At 52.1% G+C, this 22699-nt stretch overlaps 10 protein-coding genes across 10 annotated transcripts; 5 read left to right on the forward strand and 5 right to left on the reverse strand.

Moving 5' to 3' along the window:
* Positions 1-611: 611 nt before the first annotated feature.
* On the reverse strand, positions 612-1987 carry M436DRAFT_70531 (NAD-dependent glycerol-3-phosphate dehydrogenase; the record flags this gene model as incomplete). Its single annotated transcript, XM_013574957.1, has 3 exons — positions 612-679; positions 737-1851; positions 1926-1987. 3 exons carry the CDS (start codon positions 1985-1987, stop codon positions 612-614), a joined length of 1245 nt encoding a protein of 414 aa, XP_013430411.1.
* Positions 1988-2829: 842 nt separating this feature from the next.
* M436DRAFT_70532 (uncharacterized protein) lies at positions 2830-3472 on the reverse strand (the record flags this gene model as incomplete). The annotated part of the gene is made up of 2 exons (XM_013574958.1): positions 2830-3225; positions 3278-3472. 2 exons carry the CDS (start codon positions 3470-3472, stop codon positions 2830-2832), a joined length of 591 nt encoding a protein of 196 aa, XP_013430412.1.
* Positions 3473-3939: 467 nt separating this feature from the next.
* Positions 3940-4576, reverse strand: M436DRAFT_61426 (uncharacterized protein; the record flags this gene model as incomplete). The annotated part of the gene is made up of 3 exons (XM_013574865.1): positions 3940-4080; positions 4157-4239; positions 4471-4576. 3 exons carry the CDS (start codon positions 4574-4576, stop codon positions 3940-3942), a joined length of 330 nt encoding a protein of 109 aa, XP_013430319.1.
* Positions 4577-4916: 340 nt separating this feature from the next.
* M436DRAFT_70533 (glutamine-dependent NAD(+) synthetase) lies at positions 4917-7034 on the forward strand (the record flags this gene model as incomplete). Its single annotated transcript, XM_013574959.1, has 1 exon — positions 4917-7034. One exon carries the CDS (start codon positions 4917-4919, stop codon positions 7032-7034), a length of 2118 nt encoding a protein of 705 aa, XP_013430413.1.
* Positions 7035-12444: 5410 nt separating this feature from the next.
* M436DRAFT_40315 (uncharacterized protein) lies at positions 12445-13638 on the forward strand (the record flags this gene model as incomplete). The annotated part of the gene is made up of 1 exon (XM_013574704.1): positions 12445-13638. One exon carries the CDS (start codon positions 12445-12447, stop codon positions 13636-13638), a length of 1194 nt encoding a protein of 397 aa, XP_013430158.1.
* Positions 13639-14909: 1271 nt separating this feature from the next.
* Positions 14910-15695, forward strand: M436DRAFT_79410 (acyl-CoA N-acyltransferase; the record flags this gene model as incomplete). Its single annotated transcript, XM_013575052.1, has 1 exon — positions 14910-15695. The coding sequence occupies one exon, from the start codon at positions 14910-14912 to the stop codon at positions 15693-15695; it is 786 nt and encodes a 261-aa protein (XP_013430506.1).
* A 667-nt stretch (positions 15696-16362) lies between these two features.
* Positions 16363-17246, forward strand: M436DRAFT_61430 (uncharacterized protein; the record flags this gene model as incomplete). The annotated part of the gene is made up of 3 exons (XM_013574866.1): positions 16363-16434; positions 16484-16704; positions 16754-17246. The coding sequence occupies 3 exons, from the start codon at positions 16363-16365 to the stop codon at positions 17244-17246; spliced, it is 786 nt and encodes a 261-aa protein (XP_013430320.1).
* A 608-nt stretch (positions 17247-17854) lies between these two features.
* On the reverse strand, positions 17855-18370 carry M436DRAFT_61431 (RBP11-like subunits of RNA polymerase; the record flags this gene model as incomplete). Its single annotated transcript, XM_013574867.1, has 2 exons — positions 17855-18147; positions 18214-18370. The coding sequence occupies 2 exons, from the start codon at positions 18368-18370 to the stop codon at positions 17855-17857; spliced, it is 450 nt and encodes a 149-aa protein (XP_013430321.1).
* A 721-nt stretch (positions 18371-19091) lies between these two features.
* Positions 19092-20165, forward strand: M436DRAFT_61432 (inosine monophosphate dehydrogenase; the record flags this gene model as incomplete). The annotated part of the gene is made up of 1 exon (XM_013574868.1): positions 19092-20165. One exon carries the CDS (start codon positions 19092-19094, stop codon positions 20163-20165), a length of 1074 nt encoding a protein of 357 aa, XP_013430322.1.
* Positions 20166-20780: 615 nt separating this feature from the next.
* Positions 20781-22511, reverse strand: M436DRAFT_40540 (uncharacterized protein; the record flags this gene model as incomplete). The annotated part of the gene is made up of 1 exon (XM_013574744.1): positions 20781-22511. One exon carries the CDS (start codon positions 22509-22511, stop codon positions 20781-20783), a length of 1731 nt encoding a protein of 576 aa, XP_013430198.1.
* Between the last annotated feature and the right edge of the window lie 188 nt (positions 22512-22699).

Consider the following 22699-nt stretch of genomic DNA (forward strand, 5'->3'; position numbering starts at 1 on the left):
GAAATAGTGTCCTGGCCATGACCTCTCAAGATAGCGGCTGTAGCACTGGAACTATACTGGCCGGTCACACCGAGTGTTCGCGGCAGAGTCCTTGAAGCTAGCATTATAGAGTGTGAGTTCGGATGCAAGAAATATGAGGAACCAAAGCGAAGAGGGTCATAGAAACCACCTATCTATCTATTCAGAACCACGATCGAGTATTGGCCGAGGGTATCTACTCGACCACCGTTTAATTGTTTTTGGCCGAGTCAAGATGACGATGGTTCGGAAGCCGCGGTTCCAGTCGCCGAGAGTCGCTTCATCCTTCCGCCGTCTCCACAAGCCCAACCACCCTCCTTGGCCGTGCTCTGTATCCGTACTTGAACGAGAAATCCCAACGCTCGCTCCGAATGATACCCTAGCAAAAGATGCCTCTATCGTGGGGACCGCATACACAGGTCAGAACCGTCTCTTGTTAGTATACACCCTGCCTGCTAGTGGTACACGAACGTTGTTCTATTACACTCCATAATCATTACCTAGACAGTCTATAGTTTTGCTCTGGTATGCCCCGAATAACTCCTGACAGCTAGTCAACCTCGGTCGTGAAATAATATAAAAGGGTCATTGCTTCATGGGTACTTTTTGGATTCAATGCGCTCGGGAATGTTCTCGGCCTTGTCTTTGCCTTCAAGAATATCTGCATCGTGTTAGCGTCGGCTAGTTAAGCCATGTAGTAGGTTGGTATGTTGCTTACTGTAGATGGCAGTGAACAGAGGGAACTCGTCCTCAAGACCCTGCTTCTTCAGGAAGTTGTTGACATCGGCAGCAGTGCTGGTTCCCTGCAGCTTTTGGCCGTTGAGTTCTTGCTCCTCGACTTCGTTGATGGTCATGCCACGCTCGACACTCATCTTCGCACAGCGGAAGTTGCGACCACCGCTGCAGCTGGTGATCAGATCTGCAACACCGCAACTCTCCTCGGTGAAAGTCTCTGTTCGGACAGAGTCGGCAAAGAACATCTTGCCAAACTTGACCTGTTCCAAGATACCGACACGCATGACGGCAGCCTTTGCATTATCTCCCCAGCCCAAGCCATCAACGAAACCAGCACCCAGAGCGACAATGTTCTTGAGCGCACCACCAAGTGACACGCCGGCGACGTCTGAGACCATGCGGACGTGGAAGTAAGGGCGATGGAAAATCTTCTTGACGTTGTCGTGACTGAGGGGAGGATACTCGCTAGGCAGGGGGTAGAGCTTGATCTTCTGATGCTGGTCTTGCTTGCCGCTGAGCTGGGAGAGATCAATCTCGGAAGCGCGAGGGGAGCCCCTGGGGGTAGGCTGCTGGCTGTCCATGGTAGGGGGGTCATATGCGACGGTGGTTTCGGAAAACTTCTCGAGAGCAACCTCGGTAGCAATGTTTGCTCCCGACAAGGCGCCACAGTAGATATTTAACTTGCGGCCAATCCACTCAGAAAAGAGCTCAATGCCATTGTCGTTGACTTCTACACCTTTGATGCAAGAGATACCACGAGCATAAGGCAGGATCTTGCCCTGCAACGTGTTGCATGTCTTCTCGATGAACTGGTGAGGCAGGTTGAAGATGAGGATGCTGGCGTCCTTGACCGTGTCTTCGAGCGAGGCGTTGGCGATGATGTTCTTGGGGAGGGCGACATTCGGCAGGTACTTGACGTTCTCGTGTATGTCGTTGATGATGTGGGTCAACTTTTGCGGCTTGTCATCGCCCTTGTAGTGTTTTGATTCCTTGGGGACGGGCACCTCCTCTTCAAAGACCCACATCTGGACATCCTGCTCGAACAGATCGCTGTTGGCTTGGGTGTTCTCTGCGACAACCTTGGCGATGGTAGTGCCCCTGGGAAGCGTCAGTCCCTCCGGTCTTCAGCTATGACGTGGGATCTGGGTCGGTCAGGGTTGCTGTTCACGTACCAGTTGCCAGAGCCGACAATGGCGACCTTGTGCTTCTTCTGATATGCGCCGAGAGTAGCCATGGTTCGCGGTCGTAGGAATGAGGTTCTAGGGAGTCGAGCTGCAAAGTTGGGGATGGGTGAGAGGGGGAGATTGCTGGGGAAGCGGTGATTGGAATTGACGAAGGAGCGACGCAAACAGGACAGTACAAATATCTCTGGCATTCCCACTCAATGTTCGTTGGGACTAGCTGACACGCAGTAACACAGACAACTCACTGCTTTTTGCCGTCGTCTGGGAACTTTTTTGCTGCCAGCTATGCTGCACTCCACAAAACGTCACTTGTTGTTAATCAAGCGTGCCGACCTACTGGTCGAGATCGCCGCCAAACGAAGCAGATCTAGATGCCTTTGTTCCGACTTCATCTCTCAGACAACTCGACTACTCTTTTGATTTCAGATTGTCAACACCCATCTACAGTTTACGAATGCAATACCATCTCCATCCGACGGTCTCATATGTGCAGACACCTTGTCTCGGGCTCCAGCTGTCTGTGTGACATTGACCTGAGACTTCCCCGGCTTCATGCTGCCCCGTGCGCGTATCCAGCCCAGATTTGATTGGTTCGGCCGTCTGTATCGCCGCGATACACATCACAACAATTAAAGTATTGAGTGCGTTGCTGCAATGTGGGATCAATGTTGTTTATTGAGTCATTAACTACTGGGGGAAAAGAGGCATCACTACAGATGCATAGAATATAAAAGCCCGTTCGACCCAAAAGAACAACTCCGTCGCTGGTAATGGTGAACAAAAACGCCTACTCTCATGCCCGGTACCATTCGTATACTGTGCCGTTATTACTTCCACTCGGGGTATCCATCGCTGTCACATAATCCGTGTCAAGGCCATCTACTGACCCTGCTTACAGAGCGTAGGCGAAAAGACCGAACAGAGAGGCGACGAGAGCACCGTTGCCGACGGTGACTGCGGTGGCAGCACCAGTCGAGACAGCGGACGAGGCGCTCGAGGCAGCCGAGGAAGCGCCACTAGCGACAGCGGAAGTAGCGCTGGCAACGGTGCCGCTACTGGAAGTAGCAGAAGAGCTGGAAGCAGAGGTCGAAGAAGAGATGATGTTGGAGGCAGTCTGGTTGCCGCAAGAAATCTTCTGGCACTGGTCCTGAGCAGTGGCGTTTCCAGCGTTGGTGGCGAGGCACTGGCCCTTGTACTCGTTACAGACGAAGGTAGGGATGGTGTTCTGGTACAGCGACATATCAGGGCTGACACCATTGTTGCAGACACAGGTGTAGGTCAGGTCGGACTGCGCAAAAAGTCAATACAATGGTCGGTGAGGTGAACATGATGGTACTTGCCTGAGTGCAGGTGTTGGACTTGTAGAGGTTACCACCGCACAGGATAGGGCAGGTGTTGGTCTCGGCACGGCACCAGTTGGCTCTGGTGGTAGAGTCGACCGAGTTAGGGTCGATGGTGTAGTTGCCAGACTGGACCTGGGCGGCGGCAAGGCCAGAGAAGGCCGAGGCGGCGAAGAAGATGGTGGAGTAGAGCATGTTTGCAACGAAGATCTACGCAGGCTCAAGCGTTAGATGCGACAGCTCTGGGGGAGAAGATGGAGGAGGATTGCGCGTCCATGCGAGTCATAGCACGGGCGTGAATGATTTGCATGCGCTCGGAACATGAGAGGACTTACTGTGTGATTAAGAGTCGATGGTCTGGTGATGTCGTCGATTGTAGAGGCAGAAATGCAATGGAGAGTGGGTTATTGAGACGGAGAGGAAGGAAGAGGACGGTTGACGGGGACACCAGGCATAAATACAGGAAAGAGGGCAGGAAGCATCGTGGATGCCGCGCCGGAGGACCGTGGCAACCGCGCTAACCAGCTCGTCTATTCTCATCTCCGCCCTCATCTACTGCTACCTGCTTTTGACTCTTTGAGCCCTCTAGTTCTTTCTGTGAAATTGTTTGCTGCTACCGGCCTTCTCCTTTCGTCGCTCGCATAATAACACAAGCGATGCCCTCAGGACACTCGCATCTCAAAGGGCGGCGTTGTGATACTCCCAGCCATCTTTTCCATCTTTCCCTCTTTTACCACGCGCCTTGCATGAACTTTATCCTGTTTCTTTGCCAATGGATCTGCCTCGGTCCTGGACTTGGCGGCCTTTATCGCGCAAAGTTAGCTAGCTCGACATCCAGCGGGGCAGTTGCTGGTATCTGCGGCTCAGAGCTCTACCTACTTTTTTGATCAATTCTGCCCACCCGATCTTCCTCTTGCGTGACCATGATTGAGCGGCCGAAGTCACGCCCGTCGTCGCGCATCCTGTCGCACAGGTGTCACTGTTATGCAAACGCTGCAAGCTACTTGTAACTTCCACCATGTTGTTGAAAAGCCAAGGGCTGAAACGGCCTTGTCAACTTGATGCATCGGTAAGGTTTGAAGCATGCAAGACAGACACACATGCATACGACCACTCTGGCCAATTTAAACTCCCAGCCTGCGTCGTGTCGTCTGAGAACGCGAAGACAACACGCAAAGAGCCACCGTACTTACGTACGACGAAAGATTGCCACACTCGCATCGTGGTTGCTGAGTCGCTTGGCATAGCATCAGGATCTTGCTCCGAGGGGAATGCCTTTTTTGGTACTGTGATCTGCATGTCATTCTGCGGCCAAGCCGGAGCACCGTGGTGATATATCCGGCGAACGACTCTTGTCCAAGAGACACGGTCTGATAGAGCATTCGGACCGGCATTCATAGAGGGGATATAGCAATGTAAATACTTCACTCATAGCATTGAATGAAATTTTCCACTCAAGAAAGCTGCTTGGCCGAGAAAGAGACAGACTTCTTGCTGTATAATAGTTCAGAAACCATGTGGCATGACGTGAAATTTGCGGCTCTCAGTCATCAGTCACAACGTCGAGAACCACAGCTTCGCTAGAGCTGTCACCTCGCAAACAACGTTCACTGCCACACAAAACACAAAGTCAGTCATCATGGGCCGCTTGGCTACTATATCAACTTGTCAGCTCAATCAGTGGGCGCTTGACTTCGATGGCAATCGCGACCGCATCCTGGAAGCTATCCGTCAGGCCAAAGCAGCCGGATCTAAGCTGATACTCACTCCGGAACTCTGCATTCCCGGATATGGCTTGCTCGACCATTTCCAAGAGCTAGATACATTCTCTCACTCCTGGGAGGTTGTGGCCGAGATCATCAGCTCCCCGGAAACCCAGGACATTATCATCGATCTGGGCCTACCTGTCCGCCATAACGATGTTCCGCACAACGCCAGAGTGCTTGTTTTGAATGGCAAGATTCTCGCCATTAGACCCAAAATTGACCTCTGCAATGACGGCAACTATCGCGAGATGCGTTACTTCACTCCATGGACCAGATATCGTGTCGATACATACACGCTACCACTCGAGATGCAAGAACTCACTGGACAGACTGAAGTACCCATCGGAGACATCATCTTCCAGACCTTGGATGCTACTTTCGCTTCCGAACTTTGCGAGGAGCTTTGGACGCCTGACTCGCCCCACATACAGTATTCTCTTAATGGCGCCGAGATCATTCTCAACTCTAGTGGTTCTCATCATGAACTGCGTAAGCTTGACACACGCATCAACCTGATCACGAATGCTTCCAAGTCTGGTGGCGTTTATATGTACTCGAATCAGAGGGGTTGCGATGGCGATCGCTTGTACTACGATGGTTGTTCTCTCATCGCAATCAACGGCCAGATGGTCGCCCAGGGCAGTCAGTTCTCTCTCCGCGATGTTGAAGTCATCACATCTACCATCGATCTTGATGATATCTGGTCCGCACGCCAATCTCGCAGCAGAGGAATGCAAGCAATGAAGGCGCACGATTTCGAGCGGGTCAAGATCGACTTCGCCATGACGCAAAAGAGCCAGTCTAACCTCAACCTCCGCATTGCAAAGACGATCGAGCCCCGTTACCACAAGCCTGAAGAAGAAATCGCCCTCGGTCCTGCTTGTTGGCTCTGGGACTATCTGCGAAGATCTGGAGCTGCAGGTTACTTCGTCCCTCTCAGTGGTGGTATCGATTCTTGCGCGACTGCAACGATCGTGTTCTCTATGTGCAGGTTGGTCATCGCAGCCATCAAGGAAGGTGATGAACAGGTTATCAAGGACGCAACACGCCTTTGTTCTGGTAGCGAGGTTGACGTGTCCAAACTGTCCGCTCAGGACTTTTGCGGCAAAGTGTTCTCTTCTGCCTTCATGGGTATGAAGGAGCAGTCCAGCAAGGAGACTCGCAGCCGTGCCCAGGAACTCGCCGAAGCAATCGGCGCCCACCACATTGACTGCAACATTGATGAAGTTTTCAACGCTGTCAAACATCTCGTGTCCACCACTCTCAACTTCGAGCCCAAGTTCAAAGTCCACGGAGGAAGTCAGGCAGAGAATCTTGCGCTTCAAAACTTCCAGAGCCGCACGAGGATGATTCTATCATACGCATTCGGTCAGCTCCTGCCTACCACTCAGGGGCGTGCAGGCGGCTTGTTGGTTCTTGGATCGGCCAATGTCGATGAAGCACTTCGCGGTTACCTCACCAAATACGACTGCAGCAGTGCAGACATTAACCCCATAGGTGGCATTAGTAAGACAGACTTGATTCGCTTCATAGCATGGGCGGAACATGCATTCGAGCTGCCCATTTTGCAAGAGTTTATCGATGCCACCCCCACTGCCGAGCTGGAGCCCATTACGAGCGACTACGTACAGTCCGACGAAGTTGACATGGGCATGACATATAAGGAGCTGTCTGTTTATGGCTACCTCAGAAAGGTCCGTAAATTCGGAGTCTACTCGATGTGGGAGAAGCTCTGCGTCGACTGGCAAGACCAGCACACTCCGCGAGAAGTGTACAAGAAGGTCCGCGACTTCATGTACTACTACGCCGTGAACAGACACAAGATGACAACCATCACACCAGCATACTACGCAGAGCAATATGCACCCGATGACAACCGCTACGATCTTCGTCCGTTCTTGTACCCACGCTTCACTTTTGCGCACAGGAAGATCGAGAACGAGTTGAAGATGATGGAGGCTGGAGAGGCCGGCGGCGCAGGAAAGAAATGATAGCTGCAGGGGGCCTCAAAGCAAGGTCGAGAGACTTTTATACTCTGCAGGGCAGATGGCTATTAGACAGAATCATTGCAACACCTTAAAATCGCACAATCAACTCGACATAGTATCTATCGTTTTTTCTGTACGTTCAAGCATCTCTGGGATGTTGAATGTGAAGTGTTACAGGACAGAACTGGGGATAAAATCCCCGACGGCGGTCCGAGGCGAGGGTCCCTGCAAGCAGGAGGCTAATCGAGCACCGAATCAGCTAGTGGCTTTCCGCAGAGACTATAGAAACGTTAAACACTTTAACTTCAAGTCACGAAAGTCGATGAAAGTGTTCAGCTTCAGGCAATCGAGAGTTGGCTGAAGCCACTGAGGCACAAAGGAAACAATCGTGCTGCATGGAACATATCAGAAACAAGAAATAAGGTCAGAGGTGGTTGCGAGTCGCACAAGCCACAGAGGGCTACTCGAGACGAGGACGGCGAACAGGTCAGAGACCCAAGTGAAACACCGACGTTGCAACAGACGGGGTGAATGCCGAACTGCTTGAAGTGCAGAAAACTGCGTGGTAGAAAAGAAGGACGGGGATGCAGGTGTAAGGCGGATGCAGGTGCAAGGAAGCGAGACGTCCTGAGGGCCGACACGGGTGAAGAAAGGAAATGAAATAGATTGTGAGATAGATGAACAGGCGTGCGGGTAAGGTACTCGGTTGTATGTGGCTTCCTCTGGCCGTTTGTGGTGACGGTCGAGGCAGGTGCGTTGGCAAGAGAAGCCCGTTCTTTCCTCTTGCAAGACGTCCACACTGCGACAATCACGACTGACATTGTACGCCCCTTGACACCTACTCATATTTTTCGTCGCCGACCACCAAGCACGACGGGCAACACGAATATCCAAAGGCAAACCTGCATTTTGCCGACCTCCCTATCAAAGCAAACGCGAGCAACGCGGCCTGGTAGACTACATCATCGCCGACCAGCTACAAAGGCTTTACCAACGCCAGAGCAAACAAGCCTCACAACACCCGCCGACTACGACCTCGCACACGTCTGCACACGCTGCTTGTGCTGCAATCCTGCCATGAGCATCCGCTGAGCAGAAAGCAATGCACCCGGCGCCGCTATAGCAACTGCCCCCGTATTCGCCCCGGTCAACCACTGAGAAGCACGACACCATGGATCCGCCCTCGTCCGACACCGCACGTGCGGCCTCCAACCCCGTCGCAGCCGCGACGACTGCACCTCTGCTCGAAACGCCGCGATCTCTATCCACTGCCACATCCCAACGATCTATTAAGGATCTCGTCAATCGTTTCAACCAGCAGTCGACCAAAGACCAAAAAGTCCCACAACCACCACAGATCGCTCCACGCTCCCGTCTCCAGCGCCCGCTGCGCTCGCCCACTCGCAACCGCACTGCTTCCTCTCCCCAAGCCCGCGCTTCCACCGCCCAAGACACCATTTCACCGCTGAAGAGCCCCACCCGCCGCAGCAAGATCCGCCCACCCGCTTCACTTTCTTCTGACCAACTCCTTTCCCGCAAACATGCTCCTCATGACCCGGCTCATGACAGCTTCTTCTCTCTGGCACCCCGTCGAGGGTCTGATGGTAGTTTGAGCTCCTCCTCGGCACCTTCGTCCAACATCCACAAGCGATCGCACTCCAGTGTCGAATACCACCTACCCGCTCCTCTGCACTCAGGTCGCTCACGCCCCAGTACCGGTCACAGGCGAGTGCGCAGTGACTTTGTCGGTCCTGAAGCTGGTTCTGCTCTGTCGATCCAGTCCATCCCGTACAACTCGCTTCCTCGCAATGCCTCGACTTCGTTGGTCAGCCCCTCGCGAATCCCTGTCAGCAGCTCCAGACGTGCTGTCAGCGTGGAGCCTATCTCTCCAACAACCTCACGCCACATCTCGCAGATGGGCCAGTCGATCAATCACTTCCCTGCTCCTACCTCGCCTCGTTCCCGCCACACGTCGTCTCAACGTGCTCCTTCTTTTGGCTCGAGCCCCCTAAGCCTGCCCACACTCGGCAACACACGGTACGATCCTCCTTTGCATCAGCAATTTAGTCTTGTGGGCAACAGTCTCCAAGCCTTCATAACTGCACCCCCTCCTTCAAAGTCTCCTCCGCTAAGAAGTTCACGACCTAGGCCTCCCATTTCGTCCGCTACTACAGCTGCTTCACGTGCCCGATCTGGCCAACGATTTGAATCCTCACTTGCTTCGCAGAACAATGACCCTGGAAGATTCCGAAAGAAGAAGATCCCAGAGCTGGACAACATCAACCTTGCTGCGCGAAAGGAGAAGATTCAACGTGCATTTAGCGACAAGTCAGCTGAGGCTCTCGGAAGGAGCAGTCTGAGTGGTAGCGATTCGAGACGTGGAAGCAATGTCAATGACGCGGCCAGCGATGATCGAGAAGACCAGAGCGGCAATGGCCACGACATGGACTCTTCGTTCGAACACACAGATGCAGAGTACACCGACACGGAACAAACCGAAGTCGACAACACCGACACGGATCTTTTGGAGGCCTCCGGTCCACTGTCACCAATCACCCCCCGCAATATACCTGGATCCTTTATCGATTACGAGGATTCACCACTCTCTACCAAGCTTGTCAGTACCCCTGAAGGTCCTGCGCATCCTGGATTGGGTTCCAGCCCGCCGAGTCATGGCGCTGATCACGCTATCTATGAAGAGGAGGACGAGGCAGTGGCAGACAGTTGCGACGAGTCTTCAGCTGAAGAAATGGCACCCGGCACGCTCCTCAGCCATGTTATGAAGATGCGGGAGAGAAGCTTATCGAGTGCTTCTCATACTGACTTTGAAGAGGGCTCTTCGTTCACACCTTCGGAAGACGGAGATCGTGCTTCGGTTCAGATTGCGCCTCGAGACGATGCTGCACCGGCACGGAAGGCCGAGGATTGGTCTTCTGATTTGCCGTCTTCTCCTGCACCCTACCAGGCTTCTGGGCAGTCAGAATCCTCTCCATCACCACCCAGTCAGCAAGCTCCTGTGTCTCACCGTATTGACTCGGACGAGGACAGCTTTGCCAGCGATGTCGCTCAGGTCGGACTTACTTCTCCTTGGCTTGGACAATTACCACATGTTGCACACCTGGAAGAAGCGGAGCCTGAGACGCCCAGAAAATCCGACTTCGTCAGGGCTTCAACCTCAGCAAACCTCGTACCGGATGAAGACAAAACGCCACGCCAGTCAAAGCGTGCAGGTCGAGCTTCGGCGTTAGCCATCCTGCCAGACTGGAATGAGGATGGCCAAGCGCGTGAGGCTGTGAACCGTATCACTAGCCAGTATCAGGAGGTTGGCTCTGTGTCGCCTCAGATGCTCCACGACTTCCAGCAACACGTCGTTCCACTTTCTCCCAGCCTGTCCAAGGCTGAAGCCAACGATGCAGACTCCGTGGGGTTCCTTCTTGACAGCATCCTGCGAGAACAAGCCGGTTCACCCCAACCGAGGAAATCGACAAGTGGCTACCTTTCCCCAACGTCATACAATCCTTCTGATCGCATCAACATGGAGACACCGGAGGAGGAGACTTGCGGCACTGCGATTGTCTACAGCACCACATATAGACGATCTGCTGCAAGCTTGCCCAGAGCCTCTCAGGATGCCCTCAACGACAATTCTTACCTGCAGTCTTTCTCGCCTTCTAGTATCATGGTCAACACTCCTGCATCTCGGTATGATCTAGGCACTTCTGCCTCTGAATACTCGGGCACTGTGACACCAGTCTTGCCAGATACTGCACCTGGTGCAACCGACGACGACGACGACAACGACGATTACCGTCCCCCACCTCCACCAAAGGACTATGGTTACTCGCCCCGATCCAGCACTGGGCAGCTGTCGATGAGTTCACTGAGTCAGGCATTGCCTTCGTCTCGTAGCAGCAGATCTTCTGACAGACTTCGGCTTCCGGAAATTTCTATGGGCACTGGGCTTGGACTCACCATGTCGAACTCCTCCGCGGACACTACAAGACCACAGCCACCGTTGCCGGAACACTCGCCTCCCCCACCTCCGTTTGCCAGCAGACAAGAGTTGCCGTTCGAGGTCATCCTCACAGACGCTTCTCCAGGGCCCACATTCACCAGTCACCCAACAAGTCCGGTATCAACGCGATCAAAGATACAAGATGAACGCCACAGAAATTTCTCAACGCCCGCACGCCCATCGATGGAGTCAATGAAGCCTGAGATGGTCCCGTTACCTCCTTCACAGTCGATGTCTTCATTCCAATCTTCCTCCGTGCGACCATCTGTCGACTATGGCCCACCACCTTCAACAATGCCGCCTACTCCCAACCCCGAGACTGAGCGCCTCACCAAGCGCAGGCACATTGTCCAAGAGATCATAGACACTGAATACTCGCATCATCAAGACATGAAAATCATCGAGGACATATACAAGGCGACCGTCGGCGACATTATATCTTTAGAAGACAGAAAAACTCTCTTTGGCAACGTCGATCAAGTTGAGAAGTTCTCACTCGAATTCTATGATGCGTTGCGCAAGGCTGCAGCGCCTATCTATGTTCCGCCCAAGTCTTCGCGCTGGCAACCTAAGAGGGGCAGCTTCTCGACCTCGAACGGCGACGGCAATTCATCCAGTGTCATCATAGACGATGACAAAGACCGATTTACCCAGATTGGTGCCGTCTTTGCCAAGCATATGGCTCGCATGGAGCACGTCTACGAGGTCTATCTGAAGAACCATGAGAATGCCAACAACTGTCTGAAGAGAATACAAACGGATCCCATCGTACAATCCTGGCTTACCGAGTGTCAAAACATGGCAAGCGACATCACAGGTGCCTGGAACCTGGACTCATTGTTGGTGAAGCCCACACAACGCATCCTTAAGTATGGTCTTTTACTTGGAGACTTGGTCAGACACACGCCCGAGAATCATCCCGACCGTAAGGCGCTGAACCATTCGCTCGAAGGCATTCTTGCAGTTTGCAAGAGAATCAACGAGTCCAAGAAGCGTTCGGAGTTTGTGCAAGAGGTACACAGAAAGCGTGCCAAGTCCAACGCCCGCAGTGCTCTTGCTGTCTTCCTCGCAAAGAAAGACACCGTCAAGGATCGTGTTGGAGCAGAGGAAGCCTACAAGGATCCAGAATTCGACCAGGCAGTTCAAGCGCTTAATGGGCACTATCTGAAGCTGCAAATCTGCATGCGAGACATACAGCACACCCTGGAAGAGCTCGAGAAGCCTGTCGCCCACTTCATGAGATTTGCCGATGCACTGCAGAAATACATAGAGTGTGAGCCAAACAACTGTCCCGAGATTGAGAGTAAGTTCCGAAAATTCATCCTCGCCATCAACGAGCTCTGTACCGTCGCTCTTCCGGACCACAAAGCCCGCATCCAAGCACACGTCGTCAATCCAATGCTTGAATGTCTCAAGCTCTACGCTGGTCCTCAACACTTGATAGCAAAGCGCAAGAAGCGTGTCGCAGATTACGCCCGACTTCAGGCGATGCAGCAAAAGGGTCAGAAACCCGATGCCAAAACCGCCGATGCCGCAGAAGTCTACGAGGCGCTCAACGAGCAACTCAAACTCGATCTTCCTCGACTCTACACGCTGCAGTCGGAATTGGTCAGAGCTTGTCTGAACACCCACGTCTACCTCCAATCTCAATGGTGGTGGCTCTGGAAGGAGAAGCTCGCACCGGTTGTTGACTTTGCATACGCTCGTTATACCGAGATCGAGCCAGCCTTTGCCGAAGAGTACGAGTTTGTTCACTCGCAAGTGTTGTCTCTTGGTGTTTGTAACGGTGCATTGCTTGCCGACACGTTCAACTTCCTGTCACCTCAGACCACTCTGGTTGGCGACGAAACCGTTTCCTCTCAAGCTTCTACACGACGTCCCTCGATCTTGCCCAGCGGTCATAGGACCATGTCCATCGGCAGCGAGAATCAGCCGCTTTTTACTCCCACTGACTTCAACAAGTCTTTCAATTCAGCAACGGCATCTCCGGTACTGCCTGATTCGGGCCAGCCCGGCGATTACGGTAGAATGCGATCTAGTTCATCTCTCTCTACTCGTGGTCGCGCTCCTAGTGTGGGTGCAAGCCAGAACAACAGTCTTCCTCCATCGCGTATGCCCAGCATCGTACCCAAGGCTTCATTCTCTGCCAACAGACCATCGACCGCACAACGTCCTGCAGATCTAAAGAGCATGTCCTCGCGTATGAGCTTGGACACTACGAAGCGCAGTCCTAGTGTACGCCCTGGCTCCGCGGTGAGCTCTCAACAGCAGCAACAAGAACCTCGCTTTTCTGGAATGTTCAACTCGGCCATGCCTATGTCTGACATCCCTGTCAGTCCCGGCCCAATGTCACCACAGCATGCACCAATCGACACGCCCGTGATGTTTGTGGCCGCTAGTCTTTTCGAGTTCAATATCGACCGAGCCAGACGTGAAGCAGGCTATCCGTACTTGACCTACGTTGAAGGTGAAGTGTTTGACGTCGTAGCGCAAAAGGGCGAGCTGTGGCTTGCAAAGAACCAAGACGACCCAACAAACTCACTTGGATGGATCTGGGAACAGCACTTTGTCATCCTTTCCCAAGAATCTTAGGTAGATTCGAGTGGAAGAAGAACAGTCTGGATACCTCCTTGGCTACGTGATCAGGTTCATCCTGATGGATGTCGCACCGTCTGGTCGTCACGAGAGCTGCGTAACAACTATTTCCAACCTGATTATCTCCGCGACCAACAACCGCCTAAGACACCAACATCAGTCAAGCCCAGACCAGGATATATTGGACGCCCCAAACGACATCTCTGCATAAGGGATGCTCGCGCGCATTATTGATAGCGCGGTCACTCCGCAGATCATTCTTCATTAACATCGTCCTTTCTGCATACTTCATTTCACCATTGTTATCATAAATTATACCGGACCGGCTCCTTTTTACGTTCGATTCTCACTCATGATGTTTCCTGAGGGGTTTGCATCCCACCTCTTTCTGAGGTCGAAACATGATCACATGAGTTGAGGGAGATCGTCCGTCATCTTGTTGAGAAGATGCGGCGTTGTTGTTGTTCTTGACGAACATTTGATTCTATTGGCGAGGAGTTTTGGTATTTTCGTTTCTGAGATGGTTTCTTTGGTGGAATCTTCACATTGTACCAACCTTTTCTTTCTCTTAGGGATCTTTTATTATCCTTGAAATCATGGTCGATGGTCTTCCTGTCCTATCTTTTGGCATGAAGACCTTTGGCCTCATAAACAGTTCTTTGTACTATACAGGCAAAATTCGAACAGCGATGAATAAACATCATTTCCACATGAAATCATTATCAATTCTCGTTGCGTCTCTGACTTTCCCTGGTACTGACCTGTAGACTGTCAGAAGAGCTGTGCAGGTCTGCGGTGACATTCTGCATAGCGGTGCACGCATTGGGAAGGTGGCATTTTTGTGCTAGATAGTGACCGACAGCCGTAAGCGGCAAGTGTAAGCGCGAAGGAGCGGGCAACCTCATCCCCCACGTCTCTCACTGTTATCAAGGCAACAACATGTCTGCCTTTTCTGACTCTTGCAGCTGCTGTCACCGTGACATTCTCTTGGACACTGGTATCGAGATAGATACTACGCTTCGGTCGTGCTAGTCTATAAGGACTGATCTCCAATCTTCCAACACCTGGTAATTCTTTGAATCCGCGAAACTGAGACCGACCCTGACGTTACGTTGAATCTCGAGAACTTGGGTCGTTGCACAAACACACAAAAATATCAGAGAGAACATACTCTGAGTCTTGCATCCTAGAAAACTTGACATACACTCCTCGACAAACAACGATACGAAACACCAAGAGAACGACTTGCCCATACACGATCCGCCAAAATGCCAATTCAAATCCGTGAGGTACGGCCGTCAGATCTGCCCGCTCGCGAACGTATCTTCCGCGGCGCCTTCTCTGCCGGCCTACGCCCTCACATCTTTCCCAATGGCCAGACCGAAGCAGATCTCATCCATAGTTTCACCGAGAATCTCGAAGGCCTGAAGACCAAAATGAGCACTTCGGACGACCAACCAGGTCAACGCTGTTTCGTAGCTTTCGATACCGATACTCCTGCCGATGCTTCTGACCTTGTGTTTCCAGAGGCTTGGGAACACAAGGCAGAGGTTGCGTTGAGTGAAGAGGAAAAGAAGAATGCCAAAAAGGTGGTGGGAATAGCCATCTGGGTTCTTCAGCCGGTTGCTCGCACGCAAGAGCAGTATGACAAGGAGGCTGCTGAGAAAGGACCAAACACTCATTCTCCCTCTGCTAATGGTGCTCTACTGGATGCAATGGACGCCGCAATGACTGCCAGCAAGAAGAAATATCTCGGTCTGGAGCCATACCTGTATCTCAGGATTTTGGCTATCGATCCTGCGTACCAGCGTAGGGGTGTTGGATCTTTGCTATTGGACCAAGGGATGGAGATTGCGGATCGTTGTGGTATTCAATCATACCTGGAAGCTACAAAGGTGGGAAGACCGCTGTATGCAAAGTATGGGTACGAGGATAGGGAGAACATGGACTTCGATGTTGTCAAGTACGCACCGACTGCGAAGGATGACCCGCCGCATCAGTTTATGGTCATGATTCGACCTGTTGGAGGAAAGAAGTCTGATGGAAGGGCATAGGACGATAAAGAGGAGAGGACTATCATGGCCTCTGGAACATAGAATCAAGAACCTTCTATTCAATTGTGCAAAAAGAACAATGGTCATCTCCGAGGATCGAACCTTGAAGCAAAAATAGCGGTTGCCGACGCTGCTACTCCCGGCGTATACGATCATTGCAATTGGCGGTAAATTACGTCCTGTACAGAGGATCGGGGATCCCCCTCCAGCCAGACTACCGTGTGGACTTGTAGAAGGGATGTGTGGAGATCAACTTTTCTACACTATATAGACATGATGCTGCTTCCTTTCACTGTTTTGCTTTGATACTTGGAATATGTCATGAGCAACTCATCTCGTCTTTGTTGTTATTTGGGAGAGTTCTCGTCACAATGTCTGTCCGAGATTGTCTCGACGATTTGCGGAAGGCGTCGTCCGTTTGAGCATGGGACTGTGACACGCATAGATGTCTTTGATGACCACCTTCTCGTTAACACTTCAGTTCTTCCATTCGAGACAGCCAGGAAGGAGCAAACGGCATGTCGAACAACCGACACCTGCCTCAGTAGCCTTGATTGCTTTCAACTCATCCCGCTTTCTAATTCAGGCAACCCACATAGATCTGGAAACCACGAGTTACTTTCACACTTTTCTTCTTCACCCAACGCACAGCAGCTTTCCATCAACCATGAACATCTTCTCCACACGCTTCCAACGTCGTTCACGCTCTCATCTTCGTACTCCTTCAACCGCTCATCAAGTAAGTGATACCACTTGCTCTTAGTTAACAGCAATCTTAACAATACCAGAAGATCTCCAATATGAATTCTCCTTATCCCGCCAACTCCAATGACAGCATCGCCCCCAAAACCATCGCCGCCCACCTAAATCACGAGCCCAACCTTCCAGGCGCTGAGGACCTCGATGCGGATCTAGTCAAACAGTGGATCGTTGCCCTCGACACTGGTCTACGCAAAAAAGAAATTAAGCGTATGGCTGCCAGAGTCCTCGATGAGCTGCGTGCCATGGAGTAAGTGTTTTGAAGATCTGCTTGCACAGTTGTATTGACATTGATGCAGCGGAATCACTGCTGAACAGGCAACCAGACACCAGCAACGTCGCCCTATCACGCGTGATCTTCCTGAACCCATCTACACCTGGAATGGCAATGGCTCTTTGGGAGCCAAGAAAGAACTACTGTCGAACGGCTCCAACAGTCAACTCAGTGCGTTTGAGGTCATCGCCAAGAAGAAAGGTACCAAGCATGGCAAGGGCACCAACCCGACTGTTAACGACATCGACGAAACTGGCGGCGTCAAGCTTGAGGACACTTCAGACCAGGAAGAGTCAGAGCAGGCTGTGGACGGCGCCATGGCTGAGGCAAAGGCAGACGCAAAGAGGGCAAAGAAGGCAGCCAAGAGAGCCAGAAAGAAGGCAAAGGTTCTTGAGGAGGCTCGCAAGGAGGCAAAGCCACCTGTTGGTCCAAAGCCAGACGACATCGAGGACAGTGGAAATGACTCTGACTGGACTCAGACCAGCTGGACACCTTTCTGGACTTCGGACTCGGAGTAGGGATGATTTCAACATACCTCATCTCTCTCGCGTCTGTTGGCGAAGATAGCAGTCCATGGAAGGAGCATGCTGCGAATGACTCAACCAGAACAAGGTTTATTGTTCTTGAATGAAAGGAGGGAGTAGCTACTGCTCTACTCCACAAAGCGTTTGTTTCTTGCTGCATGTGGCTTTTCTCTTTCTACTACATTTTCCAACATAGGAGCAGAAAGAATAGATACAAAGACTTGACAGAACATCACTCACCTAGCCATCGTGTTTCTGTCACGAGCTCTCGCTTCTATTAATCATCAGTGATTTGCTTCGGCCGTTGTTTACTGCGTAAGGAGTTTCTCAGTCAACATGAACAGTGGTAAAGATTCACGACTGTCGTTGCAAGTCTTCTTGTCATTTGTGTCGTGGGTATCTTTCTGTAATGTGAGCAAAGGCTTAGATAATACCTTAGTCGGCTCGAATGGCTCCTCTTCCGTGCCATGCATTGTAATGTGCTTTCCCCTTCCATTGTCCTTGGTTTTGTTACAGCAAAAGAAACGCCCGAAACTCCATTATTATCATGCTTTTTCAGCGCTTCATTTCCTCAATTCCCTCTTTTTGTCGTTTGGTGATCCTCAAAGTCCATCACGGCCTTGACCAGCGATCTTCTTGAGTTCCCATTCCTTGGTGAACTCCTGATCCAATCTCTGCAGCTCTTGAATCAAGTCTCCACAGGCTCTGATGATGGCATCTTTGGGTGTGAGGGATCCATCGGTCTGGACGCGCAATTCAAAGGTAGCGAACAGAGGGTGAGGGACTTTGTAGGCGGAGAAGAGAATGTTGGGCGACTTTGCGAGTTTGGCGCGGAGGAGGTTGGCGAGGGTGTGGTCTTCCTTGTTGAAGGTGAAGACTGCTGCGTCGGGGACACCTGGGTGATCGAGAAACGATTAGAGAGGGAGATTAAAGAAGGGAAAGAAGTGAGTCAGCAACTTACGGGTTTCGGGGGCCCAGGTTACTTTCTTCTCGCCGTCGCCGAGGAGGAAGAGCTCGAATCTTGTGGGGACATCGTTAGCGACGTTGTCGTGGGATGCTCTGTGGACTGAGAGGGTGGTGCAGGGGGTGCCCTTGAAGTGGTAGTTGTCTGGAGCCATCTTGACGTGGAAGTGAAGTGCAGTGGAAAGTGACGATGTGGTTTGAGTGTGTTTATAGCAACCAAGAGTCGCGATCGACTGGGAGGTCGCGATCGCAGTTGCGACAGAGAGGAGTGGTGTTTGTGAGAGAGCCATTTTATAGATCCGCGAAAGGCAGGCACGGAAAAGTGAAGGAAAGCAGCCTTGAAAGTCGCGTCCGACAAGCGATCCAGAGTAGAGTTCAACAACCAGGGAAGGAGCGAACGAAAGGAAAGAGCGGCGCATACCTGTCGGGAGCGTTCATGCTTGCAGTAGCACTCGGAAGTTGCTATCGAGGGGAAAGAATATATCGGCTCTTCAAGAAGGGGTTCTTTGTCGCGTGTATCGGTATACAATGTCGAGATTAAGTATGCTCACGCGATGGGTGATGGAGGTTAATGAGTATATCGTGATAATTAGTGATGCTCTCTCAGTCGACAACCAAGTGAAGCTCAGCATTGACGATCGTGAATATAATGCCGGGCGGTCAAACCTCCGTCCCCCGGCGGATCTTGCGGGTGTCCCTTTCCCGCTCTCGCCGATTGTATCACCAGCAGTTTTGCGGAGAAGCAACGACATTCCCGAGGCACGGTCGAGAGACAGATAGATCTAAGAAACATATATAACTGCAAGAGCGTAAGAACCAAACTTGTACAATACTCAGAATCACTCACAGATCAAACACATCTGCTCTACTGCCGACATGGCCTCATCTCTAACTGCCACATATCCATGGACTAAAGTCCCACTGATCAGCTGTGCTCCAATGCGCCTGATAGCGAATGCAACACTCGCAGCCGCAGTCTCCATAGCCGGCGGTCTTGGTTTCATAGGTGCAGGCAGCGACATCAGCACTCTGTCCTCTGAACTCTTCCAAGCGCGTGACATTTTAACCAAAGCCAACATATCTACGAACACCGGCGTCTTACCCATAGGCGTTGGCTTCCTCATCTGGGGTGCACCTTTGGCAGATACCTTAGCCGTCCTCAGGAAACCAGAAAACATACCTGCAGCAGTATGGTTGTTTGCTCCGAGAAATCCAAATCAGCTCAAAGACTGGACGGAGGGTGTTCGCGAAGCTACAAGCAACAAGACAAAGATCTGGATCCAAGTGACCAGCGTCCGTGAAGCCCTCGAAGCCGTCAAACTCGCAAGTCCCGATGTCCTGGTAGTCCAAGGCACCGATGCCGGCGGCCACGGTGCGGCTCAAGGCGCCGGCATCACCTCTCTGATCCCCGAAACCATCGACGCGGTGACAGAACACTGCAAGTCTTCTTCCTCAGCACCATTACCATTTTTCGTGGCAGCAGGTGGAATCAGCGAGGGCAGGGGTGCAGCAGCTGCACTGTGTTTGGGCGCTCAAGGTGTATGTCTGGGCACGAGATATCTCGCTGCAAACGAAGCAACCATCGCATCTGGATACCGAGATGCAGTGCTCCGTGCTTCTGACGGAGGAACCACTACAATTCGCTCATCGGTGTACGATCAACTTCGCGGCACTACAGAATGGCCTGCTGGCTACGGTGGCCGTGGTGTTTTGAATGCAAGTTATCGAGACCACGAGGCTGGCGTGACATTCGAGGACAACAAGAAGCTGTATGACGAGGCGGTCGCATCGGGAGATAAGGGCTGGGAGGGCGATAGGGCGAGATTGACGACTTATGCCGGTACGGGCATTGGTCTTGTGAAGACAATCATGAGTGCAGAGGCGATCACCCAAGAGGTGCGAGATAACGCCTTGAAGGTATTGTCAAGCGTCTCTGTCTCCAAACTGTGATAGGTAGTGTATATGTATTCCTTCTTATCGCAAGTATGTAGTCAAAGAACTGCCTTCACAATCTCACAAGTAAGAGCGCTCGAATCAGTATTTCTCTTCGGAAAATAATATCTCATGTGCCTTTGCAGGCGGAAAGAAGCTATGAACAGTTCCTTCCTCTCTCTAGTACTCTCGCACATGTCCATTACAAGTTACCCGCAACGGAGAAAGGAAAAACAACCAGAAGGATCCGCGACTCTTCGGATCCCCACCCACACAGCAACCGTTTAGGAGTACCAACAAAACAAAGAGACAAGTGACGATGCTGCAGTAATGATGATGACGATGATAATTGGTGATGGTGATGAGCAACAAAGGAAAAATGGAGCAAAGGTAGGTTGGTGATCTTCTTTTCAACCCATTCTTGCGAAGTGGTTGTGGAGAAGGATTGGGAAAGAGATACAGAATAGACATGAAGCTGAAAGAAGCGAAAAATACCGACAGCAACGCAAAGAGAACAACAGGAAACCAGACAACACCCCTTTTTGCTATTTCGTAGACACATTACCGTAGGAAAAGAACCAGCCTCCTCATATGTGTGGAAAATCTTCGTCTCTTGATGGAAATATCAGCGCACTATCGCTTGTTGCCATTGAGATCGGGAGTCGAGCTGTGGGGAGAGATTTTGCCGGCTTCACGGATAGCCACAATGACTTGTTCTTCCTCAAAGTCTAGTGGACGAGCGCTCCAGCCAATAAGAGATAGAAGCTCCTCTCTGGGTCCGTAAAGCCTGCTCTCAAGCAATGCCAGCACACCAACTGCTGCACGAACAAATGTCTTATCGCCTTCGAAAACGGCAATGTCCCAGAGACGACTGCAGGAGTCCGGGCTGAGCAGCTGTGTACCGAGGGTGGCAAGGAAAGGATGCAACCACTCCTCGGGACCCTTGAATCCAGTCTCGGGGTTTGTCAGGTGTTCGTGTAGACGAGGCATCTTATACTTGAGCGTAGAGAGAACAGTCGAATAGATTCGTGACATGGTCGCTTGATCGTTGATCAAGAAGGCGAGAGCCAGCGGTCGATTCAGCATATTGGCAAGGGCAATAAAAGCAGCCGATGCACTCATGTTGAGCACGAGTAGACCAGCAATCTTGTGCACTCCGTAGACATAGCCAACATCACTGCGGTAGGCGGAGTAGGCGAGCAGTAGGTCTTCCAGGGTCGAGTGGAGAGGTGCACCAGGACCAAAGATACCAAGCTCAGGGAAGACGGTAGAGACATCGCGTGAGATGGCTGCCAACCAACCTGCGTCAGCGTGCTTGGAACGTTCTTCTTCCGGAAGGTTGTTGACCGAGGATTGCAGTACACGAGCGCGCTTGAGAGCATTGGCGTACGAGGCTTCGGTCAGCGACAGCTCATTACCAACAGCTTTGCTCCAAACAGTGCCTCTGTCTCTAGGTGTGACACCGCGCCACCAAAGCTCGCGGGTTCTGGGCTCTTTGATCACATCGTCCCAGTTGGGAATGACGTGCTGTTCCCAGATACGGGCAATATTGGATTCGACGTGCTTGCGTTGTTGCTGTTGTTCGACTTCCTTTGCAAGTCGCTTCTTCTCAGCCGCCTCAGCTGCGGCCATCATCCTCTCCCACTCTTTGATATGCTTCTTCTCCTCTTTTTGACTTTTTGGTGGAAGCCACGATGGACGTGTCCTTGTGAGTACGGCCTCCTTCTCTTTGCTGATGGGCAGCGGGTCGATCATGACGTTTCCTTTCTGCAGCGGTGGCAGCTCCATAACGCTAGTCTTTGTTCTGAGCTTCATCGAGGGGCGAGGAGGGCTGCCGTTGGTGCTGTTGCGAGTAGAGCGACGTCGTTCTTGAGACACGCGCTCAGCATGCTCTTCCAAAGCAGCAGCGACCTCGCGAGCTTCCTCGCTGAGGTCTTCTTTCCACGTTCTGCCACGCTGAAGTCTGGGCGACGAAGGTTCTGGAGGAAACGCGCTGACGGTAGCGCTGTGATGCATGTTGGGCCGTGTGGCAGAGCGAGGGGGTTCTTCTGTTGACGATGTGTTGCTGGCTGCCGACTTGAGTTCTGGGGTCAGACTGGTAGAAATGGTTCTGGTAGGGCTCGAGGGAGTCGAATGCATCGGAGGGCGTGGGGAGATGGGGACATTCCAGATGACGGCATCTTCAGGCACATCCTCGTCGGAATCGTGATATTCGGCCTCGAGTTCTTTTACTGATTTCCTTGGCCTCAATGCCGGCCTGGGGGCTAGGGTCCTTGATCCTGCAGATGTGGGGGAAAGGCCGCCATCGCTAAGAGCCTGACCGTTAGGAGAGATCGATCTTGAAGGACGAGCCTTTGCCCCCATGACGAGCGATGGCGTTGAAGGACTAGTAAAGCCTCGACGCATGGGGCGAGCATTGAAGTTGGCAGCACTGACATGCGACTTCAGGCTTGGGTAGCGAGGACGATGGGTGTTGGTCGCATCGCGCAAGACGTCAGGAGCTGAAGGGCTGCGGCCATTGTGAGCAGCGGCTGACACTGTTCTGCGAGGTG

Source organism: Aureobasidium namibiae (genome assembly GCF_000721765.1).
Source record: "Aureobasidium namibiae CBS 147.97 unplaced genomic scaffold scaffold_3, whole genome shotgun sequence".
Lineage (NCBI taxonomy): Eukaryota > Fungi > Ascomycota > Dothideomycetes > Dothideales > Saccotheciaceae > Aureobasidium > Aureobasidium namibiae.